This window comes from Capsaspora owczarzaki (assembly GCF_000151315.2).
Source record: "Capsaspora owczarzaki ATCC 30864 unplaced genomic scaffold supercont2.19, whole genome shotgun sequence".
Lineage (NCBI taxonomy): Eukaryota > Filasterea > Ministeriida > Capsasporidae > Capsaspora > Capsaspora owczarzaki.
This window is the reverse complement of record NW_011887310.1, coordinates 28,898-39,975: the sequence shown is the minus strand read 5'-3', so window position 1 is coordinate 39,975 and position 11,078 is coordinate 28,898. Positions and strand designations below refer to the sequence as shown.

The 11,078-nt window shown below is 57.5% G+C and overlaps 1 protein-coding gene across 1 annotated transcript; it reads right to left on the bottom strand.

Annotated features, from left to right (window-relative positions):
- Positions 1–249: 249 nt before the first annotated feature.
- Positions 250–11,049, bottom strand: CAOG_08246 (hypothetical protein; the record flags this gene model as incomplete). Its single annotated transcript, XM_004342366.2, has 4 exons — positions 250–4,926; positions 5,067–5,192; positions 5,269–5,388; positions 5,623–11,049. Coding segments are annotated over 4 exons (10,350 nt in total), but the record flags the coding sequence as incomplete, so codon positions are not given.
- Between the last annotated feature and the right edge of the window lie 29 nt (positions 11,050–11,078).

Here is an 11,078-nt window from a genome sequence, read left to right as displayed (position 1 = left end):
TGTCTCATCTCACGCTGTTGCGGTCAGCTTGATCACTATGTGGCTCCACGAACGAATATCAAACAACCGCAACTCCGTCTTCTCATCCACCCCTATTGTCTTTCGCTCCTCCGCCTCCCTCCTATAACTGATCTATGCGTCACACACCCCTCTAGTGGCTTCCGCCTCCCCTCCTCTTCCACCTACCGTAAACTATAGCGAAGTATGCGACTGAGCTCGATTACGGTTGATCGGCCTTCGCGATGTTTGCTATGCTTCTTGAGCGTTCCCGTGTCCAACTCCACATTTGCCGCCGACAGTCTTGGCCACAACACCCACCAGGCCTCTGCCTAGGCCCTTCATGAAGCCTTCCACACCGTCCTTCTTGGCACCAGCAAACGGGGATAGAAAGACACCGGCCACACCGCCTGCAAGGCCCTTCACAAACTGCTTGCCGCCGACCGCAAGACCGCCAGCCACTGTATCGGGGCGATCCTGGAAGGCTTGACGACGCGACTCGCGATACTCGTCGTCAAAGGTCATGGCAGCCAGGCCCTTGCCGAGCGACGACGTAATGCGACCAGCCGAACCCATCGTGCCTTCCAGCGCACCGCTGACCAGACTGCGAGTGCCGCGAGCGAGGCCGGCACCAAACTCGCCAGGACCCTTGACGATGCCTTGGAAGGGCTCGTAGAAAAAGTCCTTGACACCGGTGCTGAGATTGGTAAACATGTTCACTGGATTGCCGAGGAAATCAAAGCAGCCCAAAACCTTGTAGACTTCTCGAATGACGTACTCGCGGTAGTGGGTGACAACAATGCCCGCAAGGGTAGTCTGCGATTCAAACACGTGCGTCAAGACCAGAGCGTTGAGTCGGATGGGGGCATTGTCAATGTCAGCCACGGTCAGCCCAATCGACTTGAAGATGAGTCGCACGGGATTCTCAATGGCCGCCGCACCCGTGCTGACCAGTGTGGTAGTCGCAGATTGCACCGAGCCAACGAGCGACGGCGACCGCGCGGCGGAGCTGGATTTCCCAGGTGCAGGAGAGCTGGAACTCGCGTGGGAGGACGAGCGCGAAACCGACTCGGATGGAGTGCTGCTGTTGCTGCCGCTGCCGCTGCTGCTGTTGCTGCTGCTTCCAACCAAGCTAAAGTTCAAGTTGAAGCGGAGAGGTTGGAGCTCAAGATACTCAATGTACACACGCAAACTCGGGGCTGCCGGCTTTTCGGAATGGGCTTGCTGCGAAGAGATGGATGAGGTTCCGGCCAAACTATTGAGATCGCTCGCAGTGGAGGCGGAATGCGAGACAGCCTGTGAGCTGTGCGCGGACGCGGTTACCACGCTGCTGCTAGTGGTGTCGTAGGCCACGAGCAAGGACCGGCTCCACTGCAGTTCCTCCTCAAGCGCCTCCACAGCTGGCTGGGCGAGCAGCTGCGATCCTTGTTGGGCAACAGTAGCAGTGCGCGCGGCACTAGCGCGATTGTTGCCATCCATGATTGCGAGTCGCGAGGCTTGGCGCGCGGCGAGAACAGCCGGCGAAACCGCACGAATCAGGGCAAAATCGACCACGTCCATCAAAAACACGTCGTCAAGCTTGACGTCCATGGCCTGAATGAGAATGGAAATGTACCGGAAAAGGAGGACATTGGCAGCGCCGTGCGCCGGTGACTTGACGATCAGCGCCTGCACGAATGGAGGTGCATCCGAAAGGGCCGGAGCGCTCTGGTCGGCGGCAGCCGAGTTCAGTGACGTGGTCGAGGAGCTGGCTGACGAATCAACAGGCGTGTCGCGTTTGGCAACCGGAGTTGGGGAGAGCACACACGGGAATCGGGCGCTGTAGCTCTGGTTGTCCACTTGCAGGCGTTGCAGCGAGAAGCGAAGCTGCTGAGCCAAATCCGACAGCACGATATCACTGGAAATCGTATCGAGACAAATGTAAGACAGCTCGCGGGGACGCGGATTGCTTTGCAACAGCGAAATGCCAACTCCAGCAAGGCGAACATCCACTTGAAGATGGGCCGTGTCACGCACAGAGCGTCTGCTGATTTGTTCCAGAACAGAGAGACCAAACAACGCGACTAGCCGCTTGGAGACGTTCTGATCGTCCGTGAAGAGAACCACTCGTTTAGGTCCGTCCGGGAAGACAACGGCGTAAATGGTCCCGTCGAAATCGTCCAGGTCTAGCGTTTCGAGCGTTGGAGCGGTTTTGAGCTTGCGTGACGACGCATCGCGCAGCTCGGTCACGCCAAAAGTGTCCAAGTCCAAGTCGACTTCCTGCATTTTGAATTCCGCGACATTGACGTGCAGCAAGTGCTTGCTTTCAAAGGAGTCGTACACGTACGGCATGGCGTACTGGGCGCCCACTCGATGCAACGGGTGGGGAGCAGCCGCACTGTTGGACTCTGGCTGCTGTTGGCGGAAGAGCAAGGTCGAGGAGCGCGTGTGGTTTTCAACGCGGACTTGCTCAGCCTTGTTGTTGATGGACAGGGTCGCAGAGACGGTGCTCTCGGACATGGCGACCTCGACCTGCAAGATTGAAACATTGCCGACGATTTGATTCGTGTCCTGATGAATCACCTTCAAAACGAGCGTACCCGGAGCATCAATGGAGAAGGGCTCCGAAGGAAGAGACAGCGAGCCATCCGGCAGGCGAATGCGGACACGGAGCTTGCGCCCTGCCCCTTCGAGCCAGGTGACTGGCTGCCGCTGCTGGCGTGCAATCCATCCCGTCCCACAGGGCAAGACACCAGCACCAGCACCAGCACCACGTCCCGACAAAATGTCCTGGCTGAGTTGCTGATTCTCTTGGTCGGAGGACAAGCACGAGAACAAGACATCGGTACCGCAGTGGTTGATCAGGGTGTGCCGTGGTGCAAAAGTCACAACGCGACTCAGTCGCGCAGCACCAAAATGAAGGCTGACGGCAAACTCGGACGACATGGTCGACCGTTGGTTGGGCGCGGTTTCAACCTCCCACTTGGCGCGCACGATGCCCGAGCTGCCCACAGCGTCCATGCTGAATGGTTCGCTCCATGACAGGCTGGAGGCGGCTGGCAAAGGCGCGCCGGCCTTCAAAGGAGCGGGGAGGACGGCCAACGCGGCCTTCTTTTTCGAGAACAGCACATCCTTCCCGTATGCAAAGATGACCGGCGAGGCGTTGGGCTGGATGGTGCGGATGGTCGATTGACCGACAGCGTCACCAGCGAGGGCCTGGTGCACGGCCAGCGGCATGGACGTCTTGTTGACAATCCAGTACGGGCATTGGAGGAAGAACTCGAGGCCTGCAAGACCCTGTTGTCCGACCACTGGCGCGTTGCAGAGACTGACCGACAAGGCGCAGTTGGCGTTGGACATGTCACGCAGAGCAAGTCGCACGCTGTCCACGTTGAGCGGCCTGTTTCGCGAATGGAACAGGGTCGGCTCGGAGCGGAAGGACTCTTCATGACCCAGCTGGCTGGCCGTCTGGCCCAGCTCGACGCTCACGACCAAGTCGCGCGTAATGTCAACGTCAAAGAGCGGGAGGCGCTGGCCAAACACAACACCCTCCGTGTAACTGACAGCTTGCTGCGTCGTGCTGTCTGAGATGGCAAAGGATGCAGGCGTTGGCAGCAAGTTGACAAACATGAGCGGGGGCAGAATGGCCAGAGCGGTGGCCGCGTGGAGCAATGACGTGCCAAACTGATCCGGCGTCTCCAGCGGATGCCGAATCGGGTTTGTCGCCATGTAAAAGCTGGGCACGTTTCCAACAGAGCAGCTCAGTACTCGGACAAGCGCGCGCTGACTTGCGACCACTGGCGCGGCCGTGCGATTCTCTGCCTGTACAAGGCTGCACGGGGACCAGTCCAACGCAAAGTTTGACCACTCATGGGCGAGCGAGGAGGGGTCGTTCGAGGCTGAAATCGGCCGGACGTGCAGTCGTTCAATTGCAGAAATCTCATGCAGCGGCAGCGGGAAATCATGGCCTGGAGCAAGGACGACAAAGTCGTCAATGTCGGCTGGGCTCGACGGTTTTGCCGAGACACGACGCTTTCCGAGCGCGAGTGACACGGGGAGGTGGTTTTCCACAACGTAGGGCGAGCGGAACTTGAGCGTTTTCACGCCTTGCTCGAGCTCGACGTGGCACGCAACGTGTGCAACACCTCCGCCGGTGGCACTCTTCATGGCGGAGGAAAGCGGCTCGAGCGAGTAGACAAAGCTGCCAATCTTGTCCACACGAACACCATTCAATGGGGCAAACCCTTCAAACTCGATAGAGATGGACGGGAGACCCAGCGCAGCAGTGTTGGCCTGCGAGGGAGCCTTGCTCGAAGAAGCCCGGTCCTGTTCTTGCTGCTGCTGTTGTTGTTGTTTCTGCGCTCGACTGCGGTAGTCGAAAGGATTGGACTGCGTGGCATCCTGGACAAGTGAGAACGGTTGGCTCTGTCCGTGCTCGAGCCGGAACAGGAGCTCTTTGGCGCGATCAAGTTCTTGCGCTTTGAGTGTGGGCGATGCTTTCGATGAAGCCGTGGAATCGCTCGCCTCAGCCAACGTGGACTCGGAGATAAACAGCGCAGCGTTGGCCTCACGCCCAACCGCAAGATGGCCTTGCTTTGGCATGGTATGGGCGCGGCACCACAGCATCGCGACACCGGTCTGATTGGCCAGGCGATAGGCAACCGCAAACTTGGCGGGCGCACGAGCCGATGACGCAGCCGACGGTTCGGCCAACATGGCAGAAAGAGCGCTGGAGGACGCCGAGGTGGACACTGACTTGGAGCGTGCGATGGCCACGGCGGTTTGCTGCTTGACCGAACCGAGCACAGCTCCAAGCTCTGCAGCCCACTCACTGGCCACGTTGACAGTTTGCTCCAGTGCAGAGTGCTCAAGGGAAAGCTCCAAGCGCTGCAAGGTGGTCAGTGCGATGAGGTTGAGCAGGGTGTGGTCCGAGTTGCGTTGCTGCTCCAGCTGTGGATTGTCAATCAAACGCGATGAAGAGAAGTCAGTCAGTCAGTTGAACACGACGAGCTGTGCGTGAAATGGACGACAACAAGCACACACAACCAAAGCGACGCCAATAAACGACCAAAAACATCAAAACACCTCACATTAATGGAAACAGTCCACGGCACCATCTTGCCATCGACAGCAACCGGCTCAATCACGGGTTCCCAAACATCGATCGCAGAATTGAAGAACGATGCACCAAGCGAAACTTGCAACGCGCCACCAATCTGTTGAGCGGAACAAAAAAGGGTTGTTGGTTCAAAGGAACTACAAGAAACGAAAAAAACAAAAACAATACGTTACCAAAGTCGTCCAGTTGTTGACGGCGCCGCTCACTTCCACCTTGACGGCGTAAAGAGGGTTGTGGCGTCCATTACAGTCATCAACGAGCGTCAGCGTGATTGGTTCCGTGAAGATGTCAAACTGGAAAGAGAAGACAAAGCCGAAAAAAAAAAAGAAAAACAAAAACGAAGCATAACCATGAGAACTGAAGTACCAAACGCACGGCAACCCCCCCACTGAAAAGCCTCCCCTCCCTTTCCCCGGCGCTTCCGGAGCAGCGCCCAAACAAACAAGCCAACAAACAAACAAACAAACAAACAAAACGATGAAAACAACAAACATAGACCCCCCAACTGTCAAACCCTAAGAACTCACCGTTTCAATGATGGCGGAATCCGTGTCGCTTTGGACACTTGCGACACTCATGGAATCGACGGAAATGGCGTCATCAGAGCTGCCGTCCGAGCCGAAAAACCACTGCGACTTGCTCGCCGGATGGCACTCGTACACGCGCACGGCGGACTGCTGCCGATCACGTTTGCGCTGGCGAATTGCAGCAAGAGACTCATGGATTTGCCGAACTTCTTCGGACATGTTGGCAATGTTTTGCATGCCGGACGCGGCAGCGGCCAGTGTCGAGAAAATCGTTGCGATGGACGCCAGGGTTACCAGGTCCTGGTAGGACACGGTAAACACCAGCGGGTCGGTTTGCAAGCCTCCGGTCGCAGGCGGCGGGTTTGCCTTGAGCCACAGATGCAAAGAGCACGGGGCGAGCATGTTGGTGGCGCCGAGACTGAGAGCCTCAATGTCTTCAGCCGAGAAGGACGTCTCAACAGCAGATGCAGGCTTCATTGCAGAGGTGACGCTTGGCGCAGGTGTGGAGGCATTGCGGCGTTCGCGCTGCAGACGCTTGTGCAGGACAAGGGCAGCGCCCGAGCGCACGGTCAAATCGGTGATTTGCGTGTCAATGTTGCTCTGGCCATGGCTCATTGCGAAATTGGCGGCGACTTCCGAGCTCAACGACATGGCGTGGCTGTAGGCGCTGTTGGGGTTTTCAATCAAGATGATCTGCGGCTCGCTGATGGTGAGCTGAATCTTGACCGACCGACTCGTGTTGGCGGTTGCAGCGACACGCCGTTGCTGCTCGACGCGCTTGGCGGCGCGACGGTTTGCACGAAGCAGTCGCTCCAGCGCCTCGCGTTGTCGAGCAGTCAGGCGCTCCAGCTCAAACTCTTCCTCCTTGAGCAATTCCGAATCGGTCGCGTCTGTGGCCTGATGGAAGGCCTCCTCCTCGGCGGTGGCAGTTGCAAGGTCCATCATCTCAACGCCAGTGTCCAAAAACTCTTTGAGCGTCATCAGGAAGGTGGGATACAACGTGAGACACAGCCCGCGGCAGGAAGCCGAAATGGCTTGAGAGAACAGGCCCTGTTGGAAGCGGAGGGTCAGTGCAGGAGGAACAAGCGCTGCCAGAGCGCTTGAGCTCGCGCGCGGGTCGGGCACCATGTCCATCACCTTGCGGAAGGCTGGCACAACAGAGTCATGCAGCGGATGGGTGTCTTCGATCTGGACTGCATCAATGCGCGTTTGCAGTTCAACAAAGCTCTCACTGGACACGGAGAGATTGCCAGACACACCAACAATGCGCGCCACCGCGACCTGCGCGGAAACTTCTGGCGCCAGCTCTTGGACGAGGGCAAGCTGAACACTCTTGAGGGTAAACTGGACAGCGGCAACAGTCCAGCCTTCGTCGACAGCACCAGAGGCAGAAGACGACGACGGAGCTTCATCCTGTGCCTTGAGACGGTCGGGACGGGCATTCTGTCGCTTTTCATCAGCGCGGAGTTGCTTTTCCAGAGCACGCTGTTGTGCGAGCTGCAGCTTGACTTCTGCTGCATCGGGTTCAATCACATCGATCGTGCCTTCCTTAAAGTTGCCCTGAAGGGTCAGGAGGACAAACACGTAGTCGGCCTGGCGGATTGCCAGCTGAATGTCCTGAATGAGCACGGCCACTTGATTTTGAGGTTGCGCGCGGTAGGCGGGATTGAGCACGCGCTCAATGCCAACTGCCACATTGACGTCCGAAATCAGCTCGACGCTTGACGTATTGCCAATCGATGTGGATGATGCCGACGGCGAGACAGGAGAGGCCGGAGAGCCGAGGAGTGTCCCGGGCTTGGACGACGTCGTCGTGAGCATATTTCCAAGGCTGGGTGGGGAGCTGAGCGCTGAAGCGGGCCCGTCGTCACGGCTCAAGTTACGGATGGAGACGCTCAATGAGGTCAGATTGACTTTCATCGTGTCGATGTAGGTCTGAATGTCTTGACCAGCCACGGTGAAGCCATTTGTCACCTCGATGCGACCAAAGTTGGCCACAAGACAGCGCGAATCGTTCGAGGATTGGGGCACAATGATGGCAGGCGCTTGGATTTGCGCATCGAGCTTGATTCGAGGCAAAGGACGGTGAAGCAGAATCTCCCCGGCCACAGAGGGGTCGGAAGAGGCAGTTGGTGGAGCGGCACCCGAGGCGGTTGACGGCGTAGCGAGGGAAGCTGGGGTGGCCTTGCTTTTCGCTGATGATGATTCAGAGGCAGGCGACGAGTTGGCGAGTGCACGCTGGAACGGAACGGCAAAGTTGATCACATTGCAGATGAAGCGGCGCATGACTACGAGTCGCAGGCCGTTCACTCGGACCTTGATGTCGACTTCGTGAGGATTTTGAGGTCCGATAAATCCAGGCAAAAAGCTATGAACGTGCAGCTCGAACAGTTCTCCTCCAGCCGTGTCAACTGTGTGGAGGACTGAAAGGATTTGCTGGTGGAGGGCATTCTTGGCCGTGTGATCTTCAATGCTGACAGACTTGAGCAACGCCTTCAGGGTCACGTCGTCGCGGCCGAGCGACGCCTGAACTGCAAGTCCTGCAACCGCGGTCGTCACTAGACTGGCATTATCGCGCTTCAGCACAACCTGGACCTGCTCAACGGTCGCTGCAACGGCAAATTGCACGACGGGCGACTTTGGACGAGTCGAACGCGGGGCAGACGGCAGCAGCTTGGCAAATTGCGATTCAAGCTTGCTCAAGCCTCTTGAGGCTGCCGTTGTGGTCACAGGAGCAGCAGTTGCAGTGGCGGGACTGGTGCCAGCGGCGGCGGCAACGGTTGAAGCTGGTGAGGGCTGGAAGGGCGAAGCAGACTTGGCCAGGGTGGGTTGGAGATCGTGCAGCGCAAACCGCAAGAGGTCGACAAGCGACTCGTTCCGCAGGACGACGCCCAGTTGACCAAACTTGACGTTGACGGCAACATCAACATTGTTGTATTGTGTCGAATCGGGCTGAATTTGCATCAGTGCAAAGTCCATCAAGGGGGACGAATTGCGCGCGCCCGAGCCTTGCCATGACGAGCTGACAATGTAAGTCGGCTCACCAAGAGCAGCATGAGGAGCACCCGTTGCAGAAGAAGACGACGTTGACGATGTGGGGGATGCTTCGGCGAGCCGATCGATGACACTCAGCCCTCCGACACTGGCTTTAAGCGAGAGGTCGTGACTGCGCTTTTGAAGCGTTGACACCACCTCGTTCAAGCTCAACTCGAGCACAGGTAGGTCTGGAGCATTGGGACGGAACTTGGAGAGAACAATGGCAATCGAGTTGAGCTCGAAGTGAACGAACGCGAGCACTCGCTGCTCGTTCTGCTTTTGGATCTCCTCCAGCTGCTGTTTGGCGTTCTTGTCGCCCTCCTTGATCACTGCTGCAGAAGCTTCATCAATAGTGGTGGCAACGAGGTCCTCTGGATTGACAGAGGTTTGGGTTGCAAGGTCGGTCAACAGGGTGGCACTTGACGGCGAGGGCGCAATCGAGCGTGGTGTCGCGTTGGATGGTTGGACTGGAATGGACGACATCACGACGGATAGCAGCTGAGCAAGCTTGTCGTCCGAAATGGCAACTTTGAGCTGTCTCGATTGCAGCAAGCTATCGTCCAATCGACCTTCAAGCTTCAGCACGGGCAGGTCGACTTGCGTGGCAGCCTTGCAGACCTGAAGGTGTAGCGCAACTGTGAAGGGATGAAGCAAGGACGAGACTGCGCTCGGGGCGACCATCTCTAATGTTGACGGTGCGTTGGCTGCGGCTGAAGAGGTCGCCTTACGCCAGAGGGCATCGTTTTCGCTCCGCGAGGATGCCAGAAAGATTTGAATGTTTTGCAATTTCAAATCCATTCGGTCGTAGACCAGCTCGCGAACTTGCTCCAGCGTGGCTGCACGCAAGTCTTCCGCACCAGCAGTCTGAGGCTTGCTCGTGAGATTGAGCTTGCCAAGATCAATCACGACCATTTGCGCGGCATCAGATGAATGAAGGGCGTCGAAATCGGAGCCGCTATAAGTAGCCATTCGCGGATGCGCTGGGATGAGAATTTGAGGCGCATGCAGGTCAATGTCCAGCTGAATGGTTTTATGTGTGGCAATGGCGTGCTCGAGACCAGCACGGGTTGAGTGCTGCAACGACTCGAAGCGTCGCCAAGCGGCCGCAGACACATCGTCCACACGAAGCGATGCCGGGAGGGCAACGAAGGCGAGCAGACGTTCGACGAGCGCCCGGCTGTACACTGCCTCGATCGGTCGCGAGGTTGCCTTGACCAGCACATCTGCAACACCGCTGGCCGGGTTTTTCTCAAACATGACCGAGAAAAGGGCTGGCGTGGCGGCACTACTGTTACTGTTGGTCAAAGTTGACGGGCTTCGGCGCAGAACGAACGGGAAGCGCGCGCTCTTTGCGCACGGCGAGGAGATTTCCATGTCGGCAATGTTCACAGCCACTCCCAGAGCTTCCGCGCCAGGTCGCTGTAAGAGGTGCAGCTCGGGCTTGTCCAGGGCTAAAACAGCAACAGTGCTTGCTCCGTCCTTGATCGAAACACTGAGGTTGCGCTCGACCTCAACGGCAACCTTGACGGCAACGTAATCTTTGGGAAGGAGAGAGCTTGCAGAGGTGGTGACATCCTCGTCTTCATTGTAGTCGATGGCGCTGTACAAGAACTTGCGCTCAGCATCGGTCATCTGGGACGACGAGGGCGAGGACGAGGACGAGGACGAGGAAGACGAGGACGAGGCGGTGACTTCCTCTGGTTGTTGCTTTTGCTGCTGTTGTTGCTGCTGGTGCAGCTTGTTGACAAGTTCTTGGCGCTTGCGATCCACTTCCTTTTCGGCCTTGCTCTTGAAAAAGTTGGAAAAGAACCCGCCGGTGACCACAGGGGCGGGAGAAGCGACGGCAGAGGACGACGAGGACGAGCTGTTGCTTTGCTTTTGCTGATGCTGTTGGAGAAGTGCCTTGGCTTTGATGAGCTCTTCCTTGCGAAGCTGCAGGTCGCACTGCTGACGGTAGCGCAAAACGTCGTCGACATGCATGGGCTCCTCGGCTTTCTCAAGCGCCTGCAAAATCTTTGCCTCGTTCTTTTCGGACGTTGTTTGCTGGCGTAGAGTCAGGAGGCTCATGTACAGCTTTTTGTAATCGACACGCGTGTCACGACGGGCCTTGATCGCTGGCCAAGACCAGGCTTTGGCTCGACGTTGCACGTCCTCCAGGACGGTGCGGGCCGCGTACTGGAACCACACCTTCCCAGTGCCCTTTCCAAGCGCAACCGTTGAGCGCAGGTTTCGGTGGGAGCGTGTCGTCAGCAGCCGAGCAAACATGTTGGCAGTCGAAAGTGCGGTATGATACTGCGTGCGATCGAGCACGACTCCAATCTTGTCGAGGACCAGTCGCATGATGGCTTTGGGGTAGTTCAAGTTGCGTCCGGAGTGGCGGTTGACGCGAAGCTGTTTATGGATGCAATAAGATGTTGTCC